The sequence below is a fragment of the Bos javanicus genome, chromosome 3, assembly GCF_032452875.1.
Source record: "Bos javanicus breed banteng chromosome 3, ARS-OSU_banteng_1.0, whole genome shotgun sequence".
Lineage (NCBI taxonomy): Eukaryota > Metazoa > Chordata > Mammalia > Artiodactyla > Bovidae > Bos > Bos javanicus.
The window spans coordinates 117,685,812-117,712,392 of record NC_083870.1 but is presented as its reverse complement, the minus strand read 5'-3'; the positions used below and the strand labels follow the sequence as shown (position 1 = coordinate 117,712,392).

Sequence of the window (26,581 nt, the reverse complement as noted above, 5' to 3'; positions counted from 1 at the left end):
CATCACCTCCACTAGCTTTGTTCATAGTGATGCTTCCTAAGGCCCACTTGACTTTGCATTCCAGGATGTCTGGCTCTAGCTGAGTGATCATACTATTGTGATTATCTGGGTCGTGAAGATCTTTTTTGTACAGTTCTTCTGTGTATTCTCACCACCTCTTCTTAGTATCTTCTGCTTCTGTTAGGTCCATACCATCTCTGTCCTTTATCGAGTCCATGTTTGCACGAAATGTTCCCTTGGTATCTCTAATTTTCTTGAAGAGATCCCTAGTCCATCAATGGACTGTTACTCTATACTTATGATCTCTTCATACCTGCAATGTAAGCCTCTTCATCACTCTTCTATATAAAATCTTCTAGTCTGTTGTATTAGCTAGCTCCTGCTGCGTAACAAATGACCCCAAGTCCAGTGTTGTAAAACAGTGAACATTTATTACCTCACACAGTTTCATGGCTCTGGAAATGCTTTAGTGGGTGGTTCTGCCTCAGGATTTGTCCACAGCTGGTGCCAAGCGGACCACGGGACTGCAGTCACGGGACGGAGGCTGGCCTGGAGCAGAGGTCCACCCCGACCTCTCCACAGCACCACTCCTAACACGGCGGCTGGCTCCCCCAGAAACAAGACAGCCACGAAGATGGGAGTCTTTCACAGCCTACTTGGAGGTGCAGTCTGTGGCTTCTGCCATATTCCAAGGTACAGTGAGGGAGGGCCCCACCAGCCGTGGCAGCAGCAGGCAGGCTCTCGGGAGGCCTTCCTGTAGACCGTCCTCACGGCTGGCTTGGTCCCTGCAGGCTCTTTACCACTAGCGCCACCTGGGAAACCAGCTTTGATCATGGTTTCTTTCAAAAGAACTTTAGAGGCATTAAAAAAAAAAGTTTGACTCTTCTAAGTCCAAGCATTGGTATTCAAAGAGCTTACACTGTTCCAATATTTATTCTCCTCATGATAAAAAGGTGACATTCTCACCACCTTGGGTGCAGTGTTATCTTTGTATTTGTCCTGCGTGCACTTACAAGGGGCCAGGGAGAGAGACCGGGCTCCCCTCCTCCAGTGTCTTCCCGACTCTGCTGGAAGCCCCTGGGTCTGCACCTTGTGTCTGGTCACCTCACTGAAGTCTGCACCCTCTGGATCCCTAGGTAGGGGCTCTGGGGTCCTCAGTGGAGTTTTGACAACTGAATGCCAAGATTAAAGGGCCCTACAGCTGAGTGCGGCCTTGTGGGGCCAGCACCCCCCATCCGTGGCAGTGGACACCTGCTTCCCACAGGTGAGTTGCTTAGTGGGGTTCCGAGGTCACTGAGCATCAGAATCACTTGGAACATCTTTTAAATAACAAACCAGCTTTCTCTGGCCCAGCCCAAGGGACTCAGGGTCCCTGGGGTACTCTCAGGATACGGTGTATTTATAAGGAGGCCCCCAGGAAGCAGAGTGCCTGCAGAAGGGCATTTGGGGAGTCACCCGTGAGTGCCCAGCAGAGAGGTCCTTTCCCTGCGCCAGGCCTCACGCTGGGGTCTGAGCACCCCCTGCCTAACCCTGGAGTCCCGGTCTTCCTGGAGTCCTGGATGCTCACGGGAACATGAGACTCAGGGCCGTGGAGGGCCTTGTGCAAGGCCACAGTGAGTTGGGGGAGGGGAGCCCCCACTTGGGTGTGCGGGCCTTCTGCTCACTGTCTCCTGAGCAGCCCTGGCCAGCAGGCCACCTCTGGGACTGGGCTCTGCATATGCCGGCCACCCTGCTCCCGCAGGGTCCTGTGGGTGGCCCAGGGGAGGGAGGCCTCTGAGCACCTAGCACCTTCTAACCCCCCCACCTCCAGGCTCACCCACCAGCCTGGGCAGCAGCAGTGTCCTGCAGACCAGTCCTTGTCTGGCTCCAACGGTCGAGCTTCAGGGCCAAGAGCCAGGGCCTCAACACCGTATGGGATGCTTGCGGCTGCCTGGGGCCAGGACTGTGATCCTTAGCATGTGCTCCTTAAAACACTGATGCGGCTGGAAAGTGTCACTGCCATCCCAGGACAGAGACCCCCATGGGGGGCCTCAGTCCATCCTGCCAGGACCCTGGGTATGGGCGGGTCAACACCACGCCCCCATTTTACAGATGAGAATGTGGACGCTCTGTGGGATAAGGATGCTGCTCTGGGGCTTTGGCTGAGCTGAGCACTGAGGTCTCAGTGTCCCCCCAGCAGGGCCCTCTCTGGGCTCAGGGGCAACAAGCACGCATGGGAAGGCGGGCAGGAACGGGTCTTTATTTAGCAAACTCACATCCGGTGTCTACTCTGCAGGAGGCTTTGGAGCCAGAACCCAGGCCAGCACCGCCCCCTTGACTGGTCTGGGGAAGCCCCGACAGCCTGACACCCCCCATTTTATTTCTTCCCGAGCATCCCTCTCTGAGACATTGAGCCAGCTGGATGGGAGGACTCCCTGGTCCCCCACAGCTGGCCTGAATCCTCCAAGCTCTGCAGGTGGGGAGGAACAGGCAAGACAGCTGTCCCAGGGGGTTTCTGCAGGGGTGGGGTGAAGGCTGTGGGAGGTTCCTGAAACCTCTTCCCCACTCCTGCCTGTGGGGCCATCGCAGAGCTGCAGAATACCTCTCCCTGAAGCCCTCTGGACTCCGCACCCTGACCTGGAAAATTCGGGAAGGAAGTCCAGTCTGACAGGAAGGCCTCCTGCCCATCTGATCCTGTTGTCCTAGCTCCTCCCTCACTTCACAGGTTGGGGAGGGGGGCCGCAGAGGGGGAGGGGCACGGCCCAAGATTACCAGAAGGAGTGGAGGCAGCACTGGCAGAGGGCAGATGGAGGCTCAGGATGTGGCCAGAGCCACGGGCACGGGAGGAACTGGGAGATGGGACATCCTGGTGACTCAGCAGGGACTGGAGGGTGGTCAGTGGGGAACAGGCTGGCATCACAGGCGCCCAAGGGACGTACAGGTGGAGGGCATGGGCGGAGCTGGCGAGTCATCCCAAGGCAGGGCGACTGGGGTCCTGAGAGGGCTTCTCGGGTGCGGCGTGACAAGGGGGGCTCTGGGTGCAGTCTTGCAGCCTAGGAGGAAGCCGTCGGGGGGCAGACACGGTGGGCGGCAACTAGCACGCTGAGTCCCTGCCGGCCTGGCCTCAAGGCTCACCTGGCCACCAGGCGGGCAAAAAGGAAAAGAGAACAGAAAAACCAAAACCACCCCAAACCCGCTCCGGGAGGAAGGCAGGCCCACGTCACTCCCCAAAGCCGAACATCTCGGCTTCCTTCTCCTTCCAGAAGGCGAAGCTCCGGTCGATGTAGCCACAGATGTCCTCGCTGTTGAAGCTGCCCCGCTGGGGGCCAGACCCCAGCCTCTGTGCTGCGGGCTCGGGGCCGCCGGGACCAGCGTGGGGCAGGGGCCTGAGCGGGGTCAGGCCAGACTTGCGGCCGGGCTCCGCGTCCCGGGCGCGACCACGGCTGGAGCCAAAGAAGCGGGCTTTGATGTCCTCAAAGCCATCGGTCCAGGCACGGCGGCCGGCGGCCACCTCGTCGGTCACAGCCTTGTGGAAGGCGCGCGCCGCCTCCCAGCCGTGGGCGCCCAGGTGCTCGAAGACCTCGAAACACAGCAGGTGGCGCATCTTGCGCTCCTCGGCCGGCAGGTCGCACTCCAGGAGCTGGAAGTAGCCCAACATGAAGAGGTCCAGCGTGAGGCTGCTGTAGGGCACGGGCGCCCCATCCACGTGGGGCAGGAACTGTTCGGGGGACAGGGGCCCGCGGGGCCGCCGGCTCAGCCGCCGCAGCTGCCGGGCGGGCACATGGGCCAGGACGGCCTTCCAGTGGCCCAGCAGCTGGGCGATGATGCTGCGCTGCTGCCAGAGGCGGCCGGGCCGTGGGCTCCCGCTGGGCAGCGGGGAGGGCATCGGAGGGCCCCTGGCTGCCTCCTGCCCCCGCAGCCCCGAGCGCCGGGCCTCCAGGGTCCTGCAGGCTGCCGTCTTAAGTGCCGGCATGTAAGCCGACTTCTTCCAGTGGCTGAGGAAGAGGGTGACAATGCGCTCCTTGCGGAGGCTGGCCAGGTCCGAGCCTGGCACAGCACCCACCTCCAACAGGGCCTCCTCACAGCTGATGCCCGAGTCGCTGGCTTCCTCCGTGTCGCCCAGCCTGGGGTTCCCTCCGATCGGGCCGCTACAGGGCGGGGCCGGGGCAGGCCAGCAGCCCCTCGGGCATGACCCCGGCTGGGTCCCCGGCTCGCAGGGGCCAGGGCTTGGGGTGCAGGGCCGGCCGGGGGCTGACTCAAAGTTGCCGCGGAGTGTCCGCACAGACACCCCACACTCTTGGATCTCACGCTGGGCCTCGCTCCTAGGGGGGCTGGCCGGGGCTGGCCTGTGGGCCTCCCTCTGGGCCTCCAGGGGGCCCCTCTCCTCGCCCTGCACCAGCCCGTTCACGCCCTTCAGGAGCAGGGACAGGCTACGCACCAGCCGGGCGACGTGGCTGCACCAGAAGGGCAGGGGCTGCCCGCCGGGTGTGGCCTGCGAGGCCCCGTCCTCGGAGCCCCGGGGCTCGGTATCCTCGGCCTCCAGCCCGGGCCCCGGGGACAGGAAGCGGCTGTTGACAGTGATGCTGACCAGGGGCGCGGGCAGCAGGGCCTGCAGCTCAGCCGCCAGCCGGCCCAGCTCGTTCTCGTACTCCTGGCAGCGGCGCCGGAGCTGCAGGTCGGCGATCTGCTTCTCCAGGTACACCAGGTCGTCCTCGGTCAGCAGCTCCCCGAAGGGGCCCAGGATGGCCTGGTGGGTCTGCGAGTACCGCCAGGCTGCCTGCTCCATGGCATCTGTGTGCCTGCCATCGTCCTGGACACAGGAAGGGGAGGTCAGCGGGGACGCAGCCCACATGGCATGCTCCTGCCAGACACAAGCTCCCCTGGGTGGCCTGGCCCCAGGGAGCCCTGGGGACCCTGGCTGGCCCCTGCCTGGGCTCAGAGGGTACAGGAGGTGGCAGGCCAGCCCCAGGCCACAGCCCGAGGCTCAGGGCAGTTCTCACCCCAGGAAGAGCCAGCCTTGCCCTCAGAAGAGGCAGGGGTGCCTCTGTTCTGCCACCCCCGAGTCCTCCTCCTCTCCTCCGTGGTGAAGTCAAAGACTGTCCCCAGAACCCTCTGGATCCCTGCACAGGATGTCCTGCGGGTGGGCAGTGTCCCCTACTAAGGGCAGCCTCTGAGTTCTCATGGCGTGTGGCCAACCTCACCCCAGAACATCACCCCTTGGGGCTTCCCTGATGCCAGGATACAGCCCAACTCCCGTGCTTGCAGTCTGTGAGAGACGCACACAGAGCCTCCCAGCTGGGGTCCCTCTGGGTGGCTCCGTGCCCACCCGCTCAGTCCCCCGAGACCCCTGAGGGAGGCCCTGTGTCTGCCCCGTCTCACAGGTGAGGGGCCTGAGCTCCTGCCTGGTTGCCAAGAAGCCAGGTGGGCACTCGGCACAATAAGCCCCTACGAGGCCCGGGGCAGAGAGGGGAGACTGGGGAGTGTTCGGACCACAAGCGTCAGGCTGGGAACTCGCAGCCAATGGCCAGGCTGTGCCCAAGCCCATCCCCTGCCCCTTCGGCCTGTTTTCTGAGTTTCCCTGAGTTCTTCACACACCCTTGGCTCTGCCCTAAGGTCAGATTCTAAAAGGCCTCCGGGTTGTGGCAGGACCCCCCACCCACTCTTGCCTTGCTCCACCCCCAACCCCAGGGGCATCCTGACAGCAAGAAAAGGCTGGGCCATTAGACCAGAGCCGCCCAACACTTCTGAGATGAGGGGAAGGCATGCCGAAACCCCTGCAGGAGCCATTCATCAGAAAGTGCAGCTAACTCAGGCGCAGGGGGTTTTATTTCATTTGAAATTGCAGCTTTAAATAGCTGCAGCTGCTGGGACAGATTGAAGGCAGGAGGAGAAGGGGATGACAGAGGATGAGATGGTTGGGTGACATCACCGACTCGATGGATATGAGTTTGAGCAAGCTCCGGGAGTTGGTGATGGACAGGGAAGCCTGGTGTGCTGCAGTCCATGGGGTATCAAAGAGTTGGACAAGTTTGAATGACTGAACTGAAGTGAATTGAAATAGCCACAAATGGCTGGCCTTATGGTACTGGCAGGGCAGCTCTAGACCAAGGGTTGCAGAATACATCATTCAAGACAAAGCCGCACCCCGTCAGGGTACGACTCTAGAACAGCTGTCCACAGGGCGGCCAGAGGGAGCCAGTTAAAATCCAAGTCAGACCACAGCCCTTCCCTGCTCAGATTCTCAACAGCTCCCGGAAGGTCCTGTAATGCCTGCCTGTCGCCTCTCCCTCACCTCCGCGTGGCCTCCTCCTGCTCCTCACTTGGGCCAGCCCACCCTGCCTCCAGAGCGCTCACTGTTGCCTCACTCACAATCGCTTGTCCCTCATCCCCGGAGGGCTTGCCCCTCACTTCCGCCTGACTCCTGCTCAAGGACACTCTCCAGAGAGGCTGCCCCTGAGCACCCGGACAAAGCAGCCCCCTCCCCTTTCCACTGCCTTCTCTCCATAGCAGTTGGACCCTCCCTCCCCGCACTCCCCACCCCACCCCGCCGACATCCCCAGCACAGTTGCCCAGGCACCCCGCCTTTCCGATGGAATGGAAGCATTAACGGGCAGGGCTGGTCCCCTTCACTGCCAAGAACAGAGCCTGATATGCGGTGGGCACGACATATAAATCGTGAGATCAAAGTAACACTTGGGCAACACATCCCCAAGGCAGGTGAAGGGGCACTGCTCGCAGCCCTCTGATCTGGCTCAACCTCATCGTCTGGCAGAAGAGGAAGCTGAGGCCACAGAGGGACATGCAGTAGGGTACCCGGGTCTCAGGACTCGAGGTGTGGGCTCAGGAACCCACCTTCCACGTCTACCTGCCGGTACTAAACCTCCTGCCCCGCCTCTGCCCTCTACACCCTGGTTCCACCCTGGCCCCGCCCACCTCCAGCGGCGCCACGCCCCTCCCCGGCCCCGCCCAGGCATGGCCTCGCCCCATGTCTGGCTCCACCCGACCTGGCCCCGCCCCACGACTGATCCCACCCCACGCCTGGCCCTGCCTCGCGTCTGGCCTCGCCTCCACATTGCCCCCGCCCCCACTTGGCCCCGCCCCATGCCTGGCCTCGCCCCCACATTGCCCCCGCCCCATGTCTGATCCCACCCCAAGCCTGGCTCCGCCTCGTGTCTGGCCTCGCCCCCACACTGCCCCCGCCCCATGTCTGGCCCCGCCCCCACCCTGGCCCCACCTTGACGGACCTGGGCCTCTGGCGCTTCTAGAGCTGTGCCCAGGCGCGCCTGCAGCTTCCGCACCATCACCTGCCGCTTCCACTCAGGGATGGGTCGGCCGCGCTCATCCCGCGTGGGTACCAGCCCGTCGAGGTCGCCCAAGGGCATCCCGTCCAGCTGCAGCGCGACCAGGCTGTCCGGGGCGCCCCCCGCCGCCGTCTCTGCCCCCTGTGTGCAGGCAGGCAGGTCATTGGAGGAGGCCCGTAGGAGCCTGCAGTCCGGGAGCGAGCGGAGGGGAGGGCTGGCCCGGAGGAGCACAGCTGCGCGAGGAGGGGCGTGGGGGCTGACCAGGGAGGACAGAGGAGCTGACCACTACCGCACTCCCAGCCTGTTCAAGTGTGAGGCTTCGAGCGCAAGGGCCCCCTGTCCCTGTAGGACCCCGGTATGTGTGGGGAGGCTCGCAGGCTGAGAGATTCCCTCCTTCCTTGGTACATGACGGAGAAGAGGTTGCTTAGAGCATGCCATGTGGATGGGGAAACTCCTTTGGGGAACAGCTGCATGGACAGTCTGGTGGTCAGTCATGGACTGCAGGACTCGTCAGAACCTTTAATGTGCTGTGTGCTGTGACTGCACTTGCCAGACTTGCACAGAACATCTCAGGGTGTGGGAGCTCCCAGCCTCCGGTCAGTGAAAGGGTAGGCTGGATGTGTAAGGGACTGGTGCCCAGAGAGGAGGAGGGGGAGGTGTGGCCAGTGGGAGTCTCCAGGGGGTGGTGGGGGGCAGACAGCAGTGGGCTGGCTGCCCCCAGAGTGACCTGGCCAGGGCCAGCGTAGGAGACATGCTGAGAGGCCAGCTGGGTTTGGGCTGGGGGCCCTGGAAGACAGCGGCACGGCGAGGGCACTCACCGTGGGGACGGCCATGGCACTGGCGGTGACCCTCGGGGTGGCCGTGTGGGCTGTGTGCTCCCTCAGAGGAGGCTGGTCTGGCTGGCTGGGCCAGGCCGGGCTGAGAGATACTGCTGCCGGGAGGAAGCGGGAGCTCGTGTCGGAGAGGCCAGGGGTGGGGGGCAGAAGACCCCAGACCTGGGCACAGCCAGCCTTCCTGAAGGACCACTGGACTGGGAGCCAAAGGCCTAGCCAGTCCCCTGACCAAGTGCCCTGGGCAAACTCACTCATTGCTGCGATCCCATGGGTGTCCATGGGGCCAGCTCCAAGCCCGGCCAGCTGGGAAGCCTGCATTTTACCACCTCATCCCAGCGACGGCCTGTCCTCCCTCCCCAGCTGTCCTACGGCCTGCAAGGAGCTAGAACGGGTGTAGGGTCTGGTAGTCCGGGGACCAAAGGCAGCCCCATCAGACAGCAAACCTGTCCTTTTATGACTCCTTCCTCCACTGCACACACACACAAGCACACACACCCCTACGTGTGATTATATAACCACCACCCATTCCATGAAGCACACTTACCTCACTACACACGGGGCCTGCTGACATTTTTCACGCTATCCCATTCTACTTCATTTTGATAAATGCTGGTCACAGCCCCCCTAGTGGGTGGTGACCTGCGGTTTGAGGACCGCGCCCCACCCCCGCCCCCTGCTGGAGTCTCAGGAACAGCAGTGGGCAGAGCCGACCTCCGCAGTCCCTCCGGATGAGCTGAGGCCCAGAGCAGGGACGGGCTGCCCGGGACCCCAGCGGCAGGAGCTGGGCTGCAGGGGCTCGGAGCTCACAGAGACGCTGGGGGACGGGGCAGGAGGCAGTTTAACTGTGGTCATGGAGCGCTCTGTGCTCACTTTAGCAAGGTGGCAGGACGTACGGAATCCGGGGAGAGCTGGGGGCTGGCCGCAGCCCGGGCCTTGTGCCCTCTGCGCCCAGCTGTCCAGGCCCCCTTGGAGGACCTCAGAGGGGAGGCCAGCAGGGCCCAGTCCCTGACCCCTGACCTGGGCCAACACCCCCCGAGGACGCATTTACTCACGGGTGGGGCTCCCGAGGCCTGCGCCCCCACTTCTGCCATCCTCCGGGGGATGTCTGGCGGCCGACAGTGGAGGAGGGGGGAACGGCGGGGGCGGGGGGGTCATCAGGAGCGGCACCTGGGGGCAGACAGGCCTGGTCAGTGGGAGGCGGGGGGGCGGGCCTTGACTTGGGCTGCCAGGCGGGGGTGGGGGGCACCCAGCCCTGGTCTGGTCTCCCTGGGGTGGGGCTAGGAAAGGGAAGTGTGCAGGGGTGAGGGGAGGTACCCCTGGAGGTTATGCCCCCCGTGTCTCTCCACCCTGGTGGGCACACATACCTACCCCCACTGGGTGAGCCCCAATCTCGAGGCCCAGCTCGTGAGCTCCCTCTGGAGGCACCTTAACTCTGGGCTCTGGGTCAGGGGCTGGCGTCCCCCTCGTGCTCAGCACTCCTTGGCCTTACAAGGGACATGTGTACACACGCACACCTGCGGGCACACGTGCCCATTCACGTGCATGCACACACACACACCCCCTTGCCAACTGTCCCCTGACGGTGCCGAGACAGACTGCCCGGACCTGCGCCTGCGCTCAGCCCTGGGCACAGAGGGAAGCCCAGCGAACCTGGACGTGCTCTCAGCACCGCACCTCAGAGCCGTGGTGCAGGGCCCAGGCCCACCCCGCAGTCCTGGGGAGCCGGGGCCAGGGAGTCCACGTCTGGGTGCAGGGGCCCCCACACTGCAACCCCACATCTGCCCCAGGTCTGCGGCACCCCCACCATCCCCCCTCCCCCCAACACTGACTGGTGGGCAACCGGGAAGAATCCTAGACCTGGAGGCATCCGAACCCCGTCCCCTGTCCCCAGCGCAGCCGTGTGAGGCCTCCGCTCTGGCCTCTGACCAGCAGGCACCAAGACGGCTGGCCGGGCCTGGCCAAGCAGAGACTGGGGCACACAGGCCGCCTTGTGTGGAACTGCCCTCGCTGTCTGCCTTCCCAAGCCCCCTCAGGTGGCAGAGAAGTTTTCCACAAGGATGTGAGCCATCCTCCAAGGACTCTAGAGCCAGGCTTGCTGCCTTTGGGTTTAAAGCTGAGCGTCGCAGGCGGGCCGACTCCGTCTTGCAGGTGGCTTGTCTCCCAGCTGCCCCCCTGGTCGCCCTGATGTCTGAAAACACACGCCCGCCCCAGCTCGGGGCTCCAGCAGAGAGGGCCACCACTCACCCTTGACCGTCAGACCGAAGTGCCTCAGCCTGCTCCCTCCCGTGGGCAGCGATGGTGGGTGAGGGCCTTGGGGCCCCCAGGCTGGCGCTGGAGAGAGCCCCGGGCCGGGCAGAGGAGCTGGATCAAACCTGCCCCACAGGGACGTGTGGTTTGGGCCCAGTGCTGGCCCCAGCGTCGAGTGGGTGGCTCAAGCCACGGCTCCATTCAATATCCTCTCCTCTCCCTGTCCTGAAATCCTTGATCGGTTTCTAACAAGAAGCCCATGTGTCTGTTTTGCGCGGAGCCCTGCCCGTGACAACGTAGCTGGCACTGCTGGGGTTAAGTCCCTCGTCCGACTGAGTGTCCCCAGCTCCCCTGCAAGTGGGCCGGGTCCCTAACCCCCCGAACAAGGAGGCGCAGGTGTTGGGTGGCCGCCCTGGCCTGGAGAAACCCCTCAGAACCCCTGTGGCTACAGCCACTGCCGCAGGGCCCTCTGTCTCATCCCAGGACCCTCTGCACTCCGGGGCCACCAGGAGGGGAGCCTAGGGCCCAAGCGCTTATCTGCCCGTCGCCGGCGCCTCCTACCTCTCTCTGAAGAAACTGGTGCCCGGAGCCCAGGAGCCCGGCCTTGGCAGAGCGTCCACCAGCCCCCAGGCCTGGGAGGACCCTTGGAGGCAGGCACTGGGCCCTGAGTGAGCACAGGGAGCTGAGCCGTCTGGAGCCGTCGGGGTGGGGTGGGGGGTGTCACAGCGCCCACCCCCGGGAGCAGGAGGCGTCGCATTAATATTTGAAAGCTGAGGTGTCAGGTGGCCTGGCGGGCTTTGGGCTGGTGTGGGATCCCTTACCACCAGGCCTTAACCTTCGCCCAAACAGGGGCCGGGGGAGCAGACCCTCCGGAGAGGGAGGGGAGACCAGAGCTCCTTGGTCGCACAAAAGAGACAGCACAGAGGGGTCAACCAGGACAGCCCTCAGGCACAGCTGGGGAAACAGATTCAGGGAGGCAGGGCGCTTTCTCAGGGGTCCACGGTGGGGATGGGACAGGGCTGGGACCGGAATCCTACTTGAGACCACCCCCTCCTTGCTCCTGCCAGGACTGAGCCCCTAGAGTCACTGCTCCTTCGGTCCAGGGCCACCAGCCATGGAGGGAGAGGCAGGCGGGTGGGCCTCTGGGGGATGCCCAGCACCAGTGGGGTCCCTGGTACCCCCGCCAAGGATGCCAAGCCCTGGCTGCTGCTCGCCCGCCTGCCTTGGCACAGGGGACCCAGAAGGAAGACCAGGCTGCTCACACTGGCTACAAATCAGGGGGCGCCCGGCTCGGGGCTCTGGACTGTGACACAGATCTGCATGCAACAGCCATCCGTACCGGGATCGGTCACCCCGGGACTTCGGGGGGCGGGGTTCTGACAAAACACGACACCTGCTCCCTGCCGTGTGCCACAGACCTGGGACTCTCCGGTCTTCCAGTGTCCACAACGCAGGCATGAGGTGGCTTAGGAGCCTGAAGGAGGGTTGAGTTAGACCCCAGACCCGACGGCTGGGGAACCTGGTGTTGATGGTCTGACGGACAGAGCAGGGCTGAGCCCCAGGCGCTGAGCCTGACAGAGCCTCCCTGGCCGCCCCCGCCTGGGAGCCCTCGGGGGTCACCATATCCCTGCACCCCCAGTTGAATCTGCTCTCTTGGGTGAGGGGAAAGGGCCTCCCATTCCTGGCAGAGTGCAGGGCTCAGCTGGGGTGGAAGGAATAACGGAAAAGGCAGGACATTGGTCCAGGGCCCAGGGGAACAGACCTTGGCCCCAGACTATCGCACCAGCAGCCTGGGAGGCTGCATGCCACGGGTCCCTGAGGCCAAATTCTGCTGCAACTCTCCCCAAGGAGAAGCCCCGGGGAGTCGCTCAGCGTCCCACAGGCCTGAGTTTCTCTGCCTTTGCTGGGACTTACCGGGAGCCCCTGGCAGGGCCCGGCGCACCGCAGCACACAGACCTCCTTGCTGCCGTTAGCATGGTGTCAGGAGGATCTCTGAATTTTAACCAGGATGGGGGTCCGCTATGGCGGCCCCTGGTAACGGAGTATCCAGGCCCTGGGCGCTAACCGACTCTACGGGACCTGGGGGAGTGCTGCCAAGCTCTGGGGTCCTGACAGCTAGGCGCGTCCAAGGTTGGTGGTCAGCCGGCCTTGGGTTGGTGACCTGCCGTGGTCCGGTGTCTCTTTTTCTGTGTTTCTGATGAGATTTGAGCAGCGCCACGCCTGCCATGCATTATACATGGAAGACCGCTGTGGCGAGCCGGGTTACAGGCCTGTAACGCCACCCGGGCTGAGAAAATCATGACCCACAGATGGGTGCTGGACACCCAGGCACCACGGCTGAGATTGGGTTACGGGCTGCCCTTCCCCCGGGGAGGAGCAGTCTGCCTCAGGGAGCCCCTGGCCCTCTCTGGGCCTCAGTTTCCCCATCTGGACAGTGAAGGGGTCTGAGTGCCCCTCTAGACCCGGGGGGGTCAATTAGCCACTAAACTGGGCGCTCATGGTGCACCTCCAACCCCCGGCGAGGCTCCTTGGTTACGTCACACAGATGAGAAAACCGGGGCTCACGGGCGCTCAGGACTCGTGAGTGTCGCTGGGCCGAGAAGGGCCATGCCAACTCTGGTAGGCGTGAGTACAGGGCTGGGGGCTGCGAGCTGAGAGGCTGGGCTTGCCCCTGCGCGGAGGGCTGTGCTCACCTTCCCGGATGGCTGCTCCTAGCTGCGGCGGCTCGGCCGGTCTGTCCCTTTCACCCAGCCCACGCCCTGGAGGTTTGGGGTGCAGGGGGCCCCCTCTAGCCACTGCCCAAGACCTCCTCACTGTGCAGAGGTGACCCCAGGCCTGGGAAGTGGAAAGACGTGGCCAGGATCGAAGTGGGGCGGCGCAGGCAGCGGGGGGAGCATGTGTCCAGCCTCACCCCCCAGGCTGCCTCTCCTGGGACCCACGACGCCCGGGGGGCAGAGGCAGGTGGCGAGGTTGAGAGGAAAAGACAGGCTTTCGCCACCTCCTCCGAGCCCAACACAGGAAGAGGCCGCGCGGGCGACCTCTGGATATCGTGTTTCCATCAATATTGCATCGGCCCCAGACTCCCCCAGCGTGGTGGCCCCAGCTGATAGCCTGCCCTCCTGCGGGGCCGAGACTGAATGTGAGGGGTCGAGGGTGACTCCAGACAGCCCCAGGTGCAGCGGCTCACAGGGACGAGCTCATAGCCTGATGAGCCTGCCCCTCTGCCACACAGGTGGGGCAGGTGGACGGGCTGGATGCTGCGGGCCTGCAGGCCGGGTAGGGAGGCTACACGGACCACCCAGGCCGGCGTGGGGAATCCCAAGCGGATCGCTGCCTCATATCCTGTGGTGACACCAGGGGAGACCGCCAGCGCCAGAAGGAACCCCAGGAAACCCGACATGGGCTGGTCCCCACAACCCCCAGTGGAGGGGTCAGCAGGGCACCCAGAGTCCCCACCCCTAAGAGAGCCGGGCAGAGCGGCCAGGAGGGGTGGGCTGGTGTGCCAGGGCCTGGGGAGAGGGGCTGGGCACAGAGATCCTGCTCGGACAGAAGGCCTGGCTGTGGGCACTGCTGCGTGGGCTGGGGGCAAGCCGGGGACCCCCAGACAGGGGCCAGGAGGCACCTCCCTGTTAGCAGAGGGGTCGCCCAGCCCACCTCCAGGCTGGCCCCAGGGCCCACACAGAGGCCGGGGACACGGGTGCCAGGCCGTCCCCAACCTGCGGACCACGGAGCTCCGTCTACCACACCAGGAACCCAAAGAGTTCCCCCAACTTCTGGAACCCAAGCCAGAAAGACAACTCTTGTCAAGCAATAGCCAATAGAAAGAAAGTATGAAAGTGAAAGTCGCTCAGTTGTGTCCAACTCTTTGTGACCCCATGGACTATACGGTCCATGGAATTCTCCAGGCCAGAATACTGGAGTGGGTAGCCTTTCCCTTCTCCAGGGGTTCTTCCCAACCCAGGGATTACAGCCAGGTCTCCCGTATTGCAGACGGATTCTTTATCAGCTGAGCCACCAGGAAAGCCCAAGAATACTGCAGTGGGTAGACTATCCCTTCTCCAGGGGATCTTCCCGACCCAGGAATCCAACCGGGGTCTCCTGCATTGCAGCTGGATTCTTTACCAGCTGAGCCATCAGGGAAGCCCATAGCCAATTGAAGGGTCAGTAAACAGTAAACAGATTGCTTCAAGCAGTGACTGCAGTTCCTGTGTCTGAAACTAGGCTACCGAGACAAACCAGGACTCCAACACATGTGCCCTGAAGCACCTCCAGCCCCCAACCTCTGGCCACTCTGGTGCAGGTGTTGGGCAGTGGAGACTGGCTCTCTTGGTGGTGGCCGGGTGAGGACCATCCCACTGGCCCAGGGCCGGGGAGGAAGGCAGCTCTGCCTCCATTGTCCTGGACACTCCGGGGGAGACACCCCGAGGGAAAGGGAGGCGCGGCAGCCCGGGGTGGGACCCGGCGTGGGGGGCACGGCGCCCCTGTGGGCCTCAGTGTTCTCACCTGAGTGGGGGGCCAGCCGGTCCCAGGGACAGCTTCTGAAGGGGTGGCCAATACAGAAGGCTGCGGCAAAATCTGTGCAGGTTGGGACGCGTCGTCAGTCACCGCCCGGGGCCTTGCTGGGGGGCTCTGGGGGGAGCTGGCTCCCCACGCTGACGGAGCTGCTGGGCTCCCCCCTGCACACCTGCATGCCCACTGCTCCATTGATTCAGCAAACATGCATGGCCCATCGTGGGCTGGGGGGCCCGGCACATGGGGTCCCTGCCCTTGCAGAGGTGAGGCTGAGCGAGGTCATGTGCCCAGATGGGAGCCCGCCTGAAACTGTCCCCTTCTGGGCTGCACAGAGCTGGCCCGCCTCCTGAGGTCACACCGCCCGAGGACCCGAGACCCCACTCCCACCCCCTGGGGTATCCTCAGTGCGACCCAGCCGTCTGGCCTGAGTGTGAGCATGGGCTCTGTGGCCTGGGTGGCGGGCAGATCTCAGCGGAGCTCCAACCACGGCCCAGCCCTGGTCCCCCTTGTAGCCCCGGTCCCCTCATAGCCCGGGGCCAGGCTCTCCCCTGCTCCCTCCCAACCACGCGGTGTCCAGGTGAGCTCCCCGGCCATCAGCGCAGGGGGGCCTGGGAGGGAAGGGGCCGCAAGGCTCACCAGCCGGGTGCTGTCCCGCAGGTACTGGGCACAGTCGCGGTGGCCGTGGTACTCCGCCAGCTCCGCGGCAGTGTAGCCGTCATCATCCCGCAGGGCGGGGTCCACGCGGTGGGACAGCAGGGTCTGGCAGCACTGCAGGAGGGGGGCAGACACGTGACCACTGCCAACTCCCTGCACCCCCCAAGCTGAGACACCGAGGCCTGAGCCCCCACCCTGACCTGGGACGCCCTTTCCTGGCGGCACGGGGTCCCACAGGCACCAACACCCTGAATCCGGAGTGGGAGCCCCAGGCGCCCTCGCTCGGAGGCTTGCTGAGGGCCCAGATGGTCAGCAGGGGGCACAGCGGGACTCCAGCCAGGCCGCCTGACCCTGACTTCGCCCCTGCAGCCCAGGCCTTGGGTTTAAATACGGAGCCAGTTTCCATCTTTACAGCAACTCCTGGAGCGGTGTCCGTTCTCACACTAAGAAACTGGGGTGCAGAGGCTAAGAGAGATGGCTCCGCCCCCAGCTCTCCAGGCCGTGCCCTTGCCCACCTCGCCCACCTCGCCCACCTTGCCCTGCCTGCTCCCTGGCCTTCCGCTCAGGCCTGGTGCTCTACAAGCCCCTCCTCTTGGCTCCAGGCCCAGGGTGAGCTCCGGGGATCCTCACTCCATCCCCGATGTCTCCATCTCTGAGCATTTGGCTCCTGTGCTGGTCTCACATGCCCCCTCCCCGGGTCAGGCTGGCGCTGGGCCCCCAGTTTCCCTCCTGGCTGGGCCCCCAGGACCAGGAGGAAAGGAGGGTGGGAGGCTCAGCAGCGAGGAGCAGAGGAGAGGATGGAGCGTGGAAAGCGAGAGGAGACTGGGCTTGTGAAGGCCCTTTGTGAAGGAGGCTGTGGTGGGGGTGTGTGGACCGCAGGAGTGGGCTGTCTATCTAGAGCCTGGGGGGCAGGGGTCACAAGAGAAGCCGAGTGGAGCGCGAGGCACTGTGGTGTGGGGCCTGAGCCTAGATGGGTCTGGGGCAGCGGCGCTGGGGACAGGGAGACGACTTCACCGCAGTGACGGCCACCACAGCGGGCACCTGTGAGCAGGGGCGGGAAAGCGGATGTGGACTTGAGCAGAGCGGTCTGTGCCAGCGCCTCCATTTTCCTACAAATCTGAAACAACTCTAAACTCTTCTAAAATAAGGATTTATCTTAAAATACAGCGTGGTTATTATCAGAGAAATGCAAATCAAAGCCACCATGAGGTACCATCTCACGCCAGTCAGGATGACTGCTATCAACAAGTCTACAAACAATAAATGCTGGAGAGGCTGTGGAGAAAAGGGAACCCTCTTACACTGTTGGTGGGAATGCAAACTAGTACAGCCACTATGGAGAACAGTGTGGAGATTCCTTAAAAACCTGGAAATAGAACCGCCATATGACCCAGCAATCCCACTGCTGGGCATACACACCACGGAAACCAGAATCGAAAGAGACACGTGCACCCCAATGTTCATCGCAGCACTGTTTATAATAGGCAGGACATGGAAGCAACCTAGATGTCCATCGGCGGATGAATGGATAAGAAAGCCGTGGCACATATACACAATGGAGTATTACTCAGCTATTAAAAAGAATGCATTTGAAGCAGTTCTGATGAGGTGGATGAAACTGGAGCCTATTATACAGAGTGAAGTAAGTCAGAAAGAAAAACACCAATACAGTATATTAACACATATATATGGAATTTCGAAAGATGGTAATGATGACCCTATATGTGAGATGGCAAAAGAGACACAGATGTAAAGAACAGACTTTTGGACTCTGAGAGAGAAGGCGAGGGTGGGATGATTTGAGAGAATAGCACCGAAACATGTATTATTACCATATTTGAAACAGATCGCCAGTCCAGGTTTGATGCATGAGACAGGGCACTCAGGGCCGGTGCACTGGGATGACCCAGAGGGATGGGATTGGGGAGGAGGTGGGAGGGGGGTTCAGGATGGGGAACACATGTCCACCCATGGCTGATTCATGTCAATATATGGCAAAACCCACAATATTGTAAAGTAATTAACCTCCAATTAAAAGAATTTACAAAAAAATAAAATTAAATAAAATACGGAGTGGCATGGGGTGATCATATTTCCGGGATGATCATAATTTTCCAGAACTGTTAACAAATTTAAGACCCAACAGGCGATAAATAATGCATGGACTCTGCTTCCATCCTGGTTATAGCACAACCAGAGACATGGATATGAGAGGGACATTAGACAGGCTGGATAGTAGATGGCATGGAGACGTTATCGTGGGACTTCCCTGGTGGTCCAGTGGTTACGACCCCACCTGCCAAGGCAGGGGGACATGGGTCCGGTCCCGGGTCCGGGAAGACCCTTCATGTCTCAGGGCAACTAAGCCTGTGAGCCACAAGTACTGAGCCCGAGTGCCGCCAGCACTGAGGCCTGCGAGCGCTGGAGCCGGGCCCGCAGCAGAGGTGCCACCGCGACGATGAGAAGGCCCTGCACCCCAGCGAGGACCCGCTCCCACTCGCCACAAGCGGAGGAAGCCGGAGGGCTGGGGGCAGCAGGGAAGCCCCAGCACAGCCCAGGCACGAGGAATTTCCACAACACAGAGACGGAGGAGGGCGGCTCTCAGCTCTGAGGCTTGGGTTCCTTTCCTCTCCCACCGAGCGAGCAGGGTGAGGGCCTCATGAACCCTTGGCTTACCTGCTAACACTTCATTTGAAAAAAGATGATGCTGCTTAAAAATAAAGTTGGCAGGGTGCTGCTCTGGCCACCCTCAGGATTGTGGAGGCCGTGGCTAGTGGGGGCAGGATGCTGTCTGAGCTACATCACGCTGGCTCAGGGCCCTTCTGGCCACCCGCGGCCTCCCACCCCAGGCCCCTCTGGACGCCACCCCTATCGTCTGCTTGGATACAGGACATGAGGGACCACCCCAGGCCCCTCTGGACACCACCCCCACCGTCTGCTTGGTGAGCCCATGGGGCTGAATGCTGGCCTGCAGGGTGAAAGGAGGGGGTGTGGCTGGGGGGTGGGGGGAGCAGGAGGGGGCCCTCAGGGCTCCTGAGAGTCAGGAAGAAGTGTTCAGCCTTGCTGTTTAGCATGGGAGCATCACGCCTCTCTCTGATTTATCAGAAGGACTGCATGCCTTCCTGGGACTCTCTGTGCTGTTCGTGGGCCACCTGGGCCCAGGAATACTTGAGGTTCCAGCGGGAAACAGCTGTCCAGAACCGAAGTCCAAAATGGGATACCGGGCTGCACCTCGATAAAACACCCGCCCCCTGCCCTCGACTAGCTTCTCTGGGCCCATGTGGGCGGCGACTGGGGGCCACGGGAACGCTGCAGGAAGACCCAGGAGACATTGCAGATGCACTGACCCACTTTGGAGCCCTGCCGGGTGGTTCTGGGGGGAGCGGGCAGAGGAGTCATCCCATGTGTTCGCCTCAGACGCACTCCACTCAGACATGGCCTTGCCTTCGCAGGAGGTCCTTGGGCAGGTCGCGCCAGTGCAGGGCCAGCGGCTCACGGCCGGGTCCACTCCCAGGGCTGGACCTCAAGTATCGGAACACCGACCCTGCCTACTCCAGGTTTCCGGATGCTGTTTCCTGGGCCACGTGTGCCCCTAGGTTTATCTGGAGCACAGCGAAGGGGCTGACCTCACACCCCCACGGGGCCCTGCTCCCAGGCTGCTCAGAGCAGGGGGCCAGCAGACCCCCTCCTGGGAGGGCCAGCGGGAAGACCGACCCCTGAGCCGGCACCCGGGGAGTCTCTGAGCGAAGGGAGGCGTCCCGTGCTGAGGGCAGAGCACGGGCTTTATTCCCAGAGAGATCTGAGTCTGAGTCTGCATCCTGGGCAACGGCTGCCCCTCTGGGGCTCGGTTTACCCGTCTGTAAAAGGGGCTAATAATGTGTACCCCACAGGGCTGTGTTGAGGGCTCGGTGACTCATTCGCAGGAAGTGTCCAGGACTGCCAGCTCTCGGAGGCTCCTCTGCCCACCCCCCATCCCCCAGCGCCTTACCTCCATCTGCCCATTCTCCGCTGCATCGTGGAGGGGGGTCCCCCCCCAGGAGTCTCTCATGATGGGGGCACCCATCAACAGGAGCCGGTCCAGAATGGGCGTGTGGCCGCCCCGAGCAGCGAAGTGCAGGACGGTGGCCCCCTCGTCATCCCGAGCTGTCAGGCCGACGTCCGTGAAGGTGACCTGTGGACGGAGGAAGGGGGACGGGCCAGATGAGGCCGGACGGGGGCAGCCACTCCCCCCTCGGGGCAGGGGGCCCTGGGGACAGGGCTGGCTCCTCTTGTGCGCCTCGGGCAGCCTGGGTGGGGGGGCAGCGAGCTCAGTGGTTTTACTGCGAGATTCCACAGCCCCCAAACCTGCCCCAGCCCAGATCTTAAGCTGAACACCCCCAGGGGCGTTCCCACTTCAAATAAAGAACGCCTTTGGGCAGCACCCCAGGGCCAGTAAACAGGTGTTTGCTGATGAAGGGAGGACCTCCTGGCACCAGGCCTGTTTGCGTCCTGACTGTTACAGCTCCAGTGCCAGGATGCAGGGTGCTGGGGGGCGCGCCCCGTCCCACCAGCAGCCTTCAGGCCAGCCCTCCTCATAGCCCTTGTCGGCCCTGCTGTGAGGGCACCCGTGGGCTCTGGCCCGGGCCCCCAGCCTGGACCGCCTGCCCCCAGGGCAGCCACGTGACCCCTGCCAACGTGAGGCCGAAGGGGCTCTTCTCCCGCCTTCCCACCAGAAGGGCCAGTGCACGTGGCGTCACCCCCTTTTTCTCCCTTTTCCTGCTTTGAACACGGCCAACCTTCTCCAAGAAGGCGAGGCCAGGAGAACAGCAAGGATGTGACCGGGCGTGAACGCCCTACAGTGTTTCCCACGTGGAAGGGACAGCCTTTCGGGGGTTTAATTCCCGGGGCACTGCAGCCAAACGCTGGCTTATCCGACATTCAAACGTGTCTGTTAGAAAAAGGACAGCGAGCTGGGAGGAGAGCACCTCCCAGGGGAGCGGGGCCCCAGCCCTGAGTGGGTCAGCCAGGCTGGATGCTGCGCCCTCTGCCTGTGGTCCATCCTGCAGGAGGCGGGGTGGGGAGGCCCATCTGGAAGAGCCTTTCTGGCCCTGGGACCCTCGGCCACAGCTGCTTCTTCCTGGGATGAGCCCCTGTCAGGCTGCCCGGTGGTGGGGGGTGCTGTGTGGACCTGCCTGCCAACACCACCCCCACCCCCGCCGCCCCCGGCTCCTGGGCACCCCCGCCGCTCTGAGACACCGCGCGCCCCGCTGACTCACTCCCGCCATGTGTGCTGAGCACGTGCCGCCTTTGTGCCCGCGGCCAGGCCCGGCCAGGACTCAGGCTGCCTCAGCGCTGGGAGTCCAGGTCTGGGGACAGGCACCTTTCTGAAGTTCACCATCTGAACTACAGGCGAGACGATGGAAGCACAGCTCCATCCGAGGGCCAGGGCAGGGCCAATGCCTGGAGCTTTCTCCTGCGAGTGGGGCTGGCCCGTAGGAGCAGCTGCAGAAGGGCGGCTTGGCTGGGGGGGGGGGGAGGGCGGGCACAGCTGGTGCAAAGGTGGGTGCTGGCGGGTGCTCCAGGGGCAAAGGGCCAGCCTGGGAGAGGCAGTGGTGAAGGGAGGCCAGAGCCAACCGCTAGGGGCTTCTGAAGCCAAGGTGAGTGGTGGGAGGCCAGAGGAAATCACTCCTTCTTCCTTCCTTCCTTCCCTCACGCAGCATCCCCACAGCTCTTATGCCAGGCACAAGGAGCGGAGCAGCTGGACTGAGTCCCTCCCCAGCCACCTCTTGCCCTTCTGCCCCTCCCGGGAGAGACCTCCCCACTTTGACCCTTGACCGGGTAATGGAGACCCTCTCCATAATGGAGACCCTCAGAGCGCCCAGACACCCCACAGGCCTGGTTTTCCAGGGCGGAGGCGGAAGTCCCCAGCCCTGGAAAAAGTCTTGGAAGAAGGCATCCTCCCCCATCTAGGTCACTCTGTGTTCTTTCTGGAAAGAGGCCCAGATGGTGCCTCCATGGGTCCAGAGGGGAGAAGAGTGGGGCTTGTGGGGCTCCCCCCAGGGTCTGGGAGCACCCCCCAGGGTCTGGGTGGCCAGGCATGGACAAGTGGCCAAACAGCAGGGCCAGGCACTGCCTGTGCCACCCACCCTGAGAACCTGGACTCCCACCAGGACTCCTCAGGGAGGGGTTGGGAGAGCCCGCAGGGGGTGCTGCACACCCCCAGGGTCCTGCAGGGGCGGGTCCAGTCCACGGCCACCCCCAGTTGAAGCTCCCCGCTGTGCCCTAGACTGGGTCTGGCACGTGGATGCTCTAAGGCGCTGCAGGCACATCTGATCCGCCCACCACCCCGTGGTCCCCGAACTTCCTGTGGGAGATCGGAGACCCAGGGCATGGCGCCTCCGCCCCAGCCGCCCCGCTTGCTAGGCGGGAGCAGGTGCCAGCCTCCGCGGACGCCCCCCACGCCCTGCGCGCGCACCCCAGCACCCCCTTACCAGCCAGACGACGAGCGAGTAGTGGCCGCGGGCGGCGGCGGCGTGCAGCGCGCTCATGCCGTCGAGGGCGCGCAGGTGCACGTCGGCGCCACAGTCCTTCACCAGGAACTGCGCCAGGTGCAGGTGGCCCTCCTGGCAGGCCAGGTAGAGCGGGGAGGCGCCGCTGCGCGTCCGCCGGTTCACGCCGCTGCGGGGGAGGCCGGGCTTCAGAGCGCGCTCGGCCGGGGGTCGCGGGGAGCCGCTCCGGCCTAGGGCCCAGATCGGGGCGGGGTGGCCCGGCACCTGGCTCTTTGCGGCCACCCCCTTACCCGCCCAGCTTGTGCGCACCCCAAGGAATCCAGCTCCCTCAACTTGCCATCAAGCTGTGCGCGCTGCCGGGGGTTGGCCGGCAGGGGTCTCCTCTTAGGGTGAATGGCCCAGAGGGCTGTAGTGGGCGGCTCAGGGAACCTCCGAACCCGGGGCCTGCTCCGTGCAAGGGGCCATTGTGAGCAGGATACTAGCCCTTCCCAGCGCTCGGCCAGCATCCGTATTCCAGGCTTCCCCCGTGTGGACAGACCGGGGCAGGGTCGTCAGGTTTCCGCATCCAGCCTTGCCTCCATACGGTCACGGGGTCAGGCGAGTTCTCGGTCCCCCTCTGAACCCCTGCAGGGAGCAGGAGCCCCCTCCCCCAAACTGGACCCCACCCCTGTTGACAAAGACTTCCGCTTGGGCTCCTGCCGTCTCTGCCTCTGCCGGTGGGCATGTGGGCCCTGGGGCAGCGTCCCTGTGCATGTGTGTGTTTTAAAGTGAAATCACCCAGTTTTCAAATGACAGAAAGTACTTCTAATACTGCCAGTCTGAGAGACACCCTGCGGCCGGCCAGGCCCGGGGCAGCCAGTGTGGACTGTTCGGGGAAGACACGCAGAAGCGAGTCTCAAAGGCCTTGGAAGGGAGGTCGGGACGGGAAGGCGCAGGAACAGCAGCACTGTCGCGGGGGGCGGCCAGGAAGGCCGGCCAGCTAGCCAGAGCCCCGCAGGAGAAGACGTGTCAGGGGCTCGGGGGAGAAAGGCCAGCTCAGGTGAGGGGTGGACAGAGTCCCTCTCCCAGCCAGGACAGCCATCCTGCGGACAGATGGCCGCGGCAGGCCACAGACGCCGCACCCGCAGACGGTCAGTTACACGCCCGGGTGTCTTCCGTGGGTCCAGGACCGCAGCCGGGCCCACGACGGGGGAAGGGTTGGTGGCCTGATGCCCCCTGCCCCCTCCTTAGCTGGGCCGGTCCCCTCCCTGTCTGTTGGCCTCGCCCAGCCGCCCACTTGGGGCAGTGGGACCGGGCGTGTGGACGGAGAATCCAGGCCCCCACCTGGGGGGCTCACTGCCCCCAAGACCAGTGTTCACTCTGCTCCCTTCCAGACGCGTGAGCGGCGTGAGGGCTCGTCCTCCCCTCCCCCCTTCCCCCTCCCCCTCCGCCTCGCCGGCCCCCTCCCCCAGCCCTCCCCTGAGGCCCACCCCTCCCCTCCCCCTCCGCCCACCTCTTCCCCCTCCCTCTCCCAAGGTCCGCTCCCTTCCCCTCCCCTCCCCCTCCCGGGCCCTGCTCCCTCCCCTTCCCTCATGAGGCCCCCTCCCCGCCGCCCGCGCCCATGGGACACCCCGCCAGGCGGCGCCGCAGCCCCTCACCTGCGGTGGGCGGCGGTCAGGAGCTTCAGGCAGGTCAGGTCCCCGCTGACCGCGGCGTGGTGCAGCGGCAAGGCCCCCTCCAGGGTCTCCAGTGTGGCCGCGTGGCCCTCGTGGAGCAGCCAGTCCACCAGCACCGGGTGTCCGAAGCGGGCGGCCAGGTGCAGCGGGGAGACGCCCGACGCGTCCTGGTCCTATGGAGGCGCAGGCAGCCGGTAAGTGGGCGGTGGGCTGGACCAGGCCTGCCGGGCAGCCGCCTGAGACCGCACCGCGCGGACCCGCGGGAGAGCTCCCACCCCTCCACCTGGCTCCAGCGCGGGGGTGCAGAGGGGTCTCCTGGACTGAGCCAGGCCACCTGCTCGCGGTCAGCAGCAGGGCCGGGACCAGTCAGGGCTTTTGGGTCCAAACCCCCGGTCCTGCACATGCGAGCCCCCTCCAAGCTGCAGTCCCGCCCTTCTCGCTCTCTGCTTGCCGTCGGGGAGGCTCCACTAGCCCAGCTTGCTGGCCCAGGGCTGGCAGCCTGTCCAGGGGTGGTCCAGGGGCCTCTGCCCCGCCCTCACTCAGCGCCCACCCTGGTACCCGGGCCCTCTTGCTGGGGCGCTTCTGCACCGCGGGCACCCGCACACCTGGGTGTTCTCCTGGGCTCTGGACTGGCCCTGCTCCCACCCTTGGGGCTGTGGGAAGAGCTGCTGAAGGCTGTGTGACCCATGGGTCTTCCCTCTCCTGGGACCCAGTGCTTTTCTGGGCTCTGGGAGGACTTCCTCTCTCCATCAGAGCTCGCTTGCCCACACCCACTGGGCCAGCAGGGAGAGGGAGAGGCGGGCAGGAGAAATTTCCGCGGGGAGACCATCACTGAGCCCCAGAGCCCCCACCGTGGTCCCCCAGCATCCGGGGTGGGCCAGCACCTCCTGAGCCCCAGTGCCTGCTGGGCTTCTGTTTGCCTGGACCCTTTTCTAGACCTTTGGAAGCAGGCCCCACGGATCAGGCTTGATAAGAAAGAGACCCCAGGAGACCCCCGACTGGCAAGGCCGAGTGCTCTTGGGTGGGGGCGTTGGGTGAAAGGACGAGAGGGGCCGCTCTGTGCTGGACGTTGGGGAATACCAGGTGGTTCAGGGGGCGTCTGTGGCTTCTGAGAGCTTTGTCTGGGGCTGGGGAGGGGCGTGGGGTGGAGACACGCCACTGTGTGTGCTGTGGGAGTCCGGTGGCCATTCCCCCCAGAGCAGCAGCCCAGGGCCCTGGGGAAGCCCGGGCTCCAGACCTGGCTCTCAGCTCGCGCCTCCCCATGGACGCGGGCCCTGCACCCTGCAGCCGCCGTTGCTGCGCCCCGCTCACCTGCAGACCGCAGCCGCCGTGGCGCACCAGCCAGCACAGCTCGGCCAGGCTGCCAGTGGCTGCGGCGTCGTGCGCGGGGGTGGCCCCGTTGTGGGCCCGCTGGTTGCCGGGCAGCTTGGCTCGCTGCACCAGGAACCTGACGCAGGCCAGGTGGCCGGCCCGGGCGGCGTGGTGCACCAGGCCAGCCCCCAGGGCGTCAGTGACATGTGGGCCCAGGGTGCCCGCCTCCAGCAGCTGCTCCAGGGTGGCCAGATCCCCGTCCTTGGCGGCCGCGAGCGCCCGCTGCTCCTCCATCCTCCGCCCTGGCCGCCCGGCCGGCTCTCCGAGGCTCACACAGGCCCGGGCTTCCTGTTTCAGGATGGGACAAAGCTCGCGGCTCCGGTTACCGATAAGCGCGCACAGGGCAGATGGGAGGCGGTGGGGGTGGGGGGGGGACAGGCCTTGGGGACCGGGCCTTGCAGCCCTGCCCCAGCCACTCCCGGGGCACCCAGAGCAGGGGAAGGGCCCGCATCAGGTTTGGGTAGGAGGTGGGCACTGCCCTGTGGCTGGACCGTGCCTCCCCCTCACGTGGATCGAGGGCTGGGACGGACTTCCCACGTTGAATGGGTATTCACAGTTAGTGTCCTTTCCAGGAAGCAGTCAGCTCCTGAGAGTCTGCTTCCTCCGGGCAGGGGACAGCCTCCGAACGCTGTGGTGGGCCGTGCAGAGGCCGCCTAGGAGACCCTCCTCCCGGGAGGGCAGACCCATCCAAGCGAAGCCCTTTCTAAGCGTTTGGGCCGTGTCAGCCATGGGCACCCGGGCCCGCTGCCCCCTGGGAACGCTCTCCTGGAGCCTGGCCTCGGCTGGCACTGGGGGCTCCACGCACTGCTGGGCAGCAGTGGCTCTGCAGACCAGTGACGGGCACAGGGCCTGGCACTGGACAGGAAGGCCTCTGAGAGGAGGGTGAGAGTCTCAGGTCCCCTCCCCTACCCACCCTCAGCCACAGGGACTGGAGTTCATGGTCCCAAGCTCATTTTCCAGAGCTGCCCAGCGTCTTTTCCCAGGCTGTTATCTGCAGTGGGGCTGGACACCCACAGTGCTTGCTGGTGAACTCGGGGCGCCCCAGCCTCTGCCTGGAGCCCGCTGGGTGCTCACTCATGTCAGGGAGCTGCCTTGTGGGGCTCCTGCAGACACGGTCTCAAGCTGAAGCCCTGGAGATCACGTGGGATTATTCCGTGGCCTGCTGGCTGACCCCAGCCCCACAGCAGGCACGGACACCCGGTGCCCCCACCAAAGCGGAGACTAGAAAAGCCACAAGGTGTCCAGAACAGATCGCGCCTCTTATTAGCTCATCTCGTTTCTGACAGTCGTTTCCTCAGTGTCATCGTGAAGTTCTCTGCCCTTTTCAATCACACATTAAATGTGTTGTTCAATTAAAAAAATCACTCCTATGTAAATGTCTCCACAGACAGCATTTGACGTGATTCAGACACCCCAGGGCATCTGTGGGGATCCCAGAAGCCTCCCGAATACACCTGGGAGGGAAGGGGTGTGAGGGATGGAGGCTCACCCACCCCGGGGATGACCCGACCACAGGGCGCCTGCGGCTGACTGAGGAGCCA

General features: G+C 64.0%; 1 protein-coding gene across 7 annotated transcripts; it reads right to left on the bottom strand.

Annotated features, from left to right (window-relative positions):
• Positions 1-2,219: 2,219 nt before the first annotated feature.
• On the bottom strand, positions 2,220-26,185 carry ESPNL (espin like). 7 transcript variants are annotated; one of them, XR_009735561.1, is made up of 11 exons: positions 24,981-26,185; positions 23,652-23,842; positions 21,997-22,183; positions 19,515-19,697; positions 15,509-15,640; positions 14,864-14,935; positions 9,166-9,280; positions 8,099-8,211; positions 7,224-7,421; positions 2,752-4,789; positions 2,220-2,616 (listed from the first exon to the last, which is right to left on the bottom strand). XR_009735561.1 is itself a non-coding variant. In XM_061412790.1 (10 exons), exons 1-10 carry the CDS (start codon positions 25,272-25,274, stop codon positions 3,200-3,202), a joined length of 3,075 nt encoding a protein of 1,024 aa, XP_061268774.1. In that variant the 5' UTR covers positions 25,275-26,185; the 3' UTR covers positions 2,220-3,199. The 7 variants fall into 7 exon arrangements, 6 of the variants coding, with proteins under 6 accessions (XP_061268774.1, XP_061268775.1, XP_061268776.1 ...); XM_061412790.1 differs by having other exon boundaries at positions 2,220-4,789; XM_061412791.1 differs by having other exon boundaries at positions 2,220-4,789; positions 8,099-8,208.
• Between the last annotated feature and the right edge of the window lie 396 nt (positions 26,186-26,581).

Excerpts from the sequence above, each read along its gene's own strand:
- ESPNL (XM_061412790.1), bottom strand. The coding sequence starts at position 25,274 with ATGGAGGAGCAGCGGGCGCTCGCGGCCGCCAAGGACGGGGATCTGGCC. Across the intron at positions 8,212-9,165 it reads AGGCCTCGGGAGCCCCACCC|CAGTATCTCTCAGCCCGGCC; the intron begins GTGAGTAAATGC and ends TCCTCCCGGCAG. Across the intron at positions 7,422-8,098 it reads GTGCCATGGCCGTCCCCACG|GGGGCAGAGACGGCGGCGGG; the intron begins GTGAGTGCCCTC and ends GCCTGCACACAG.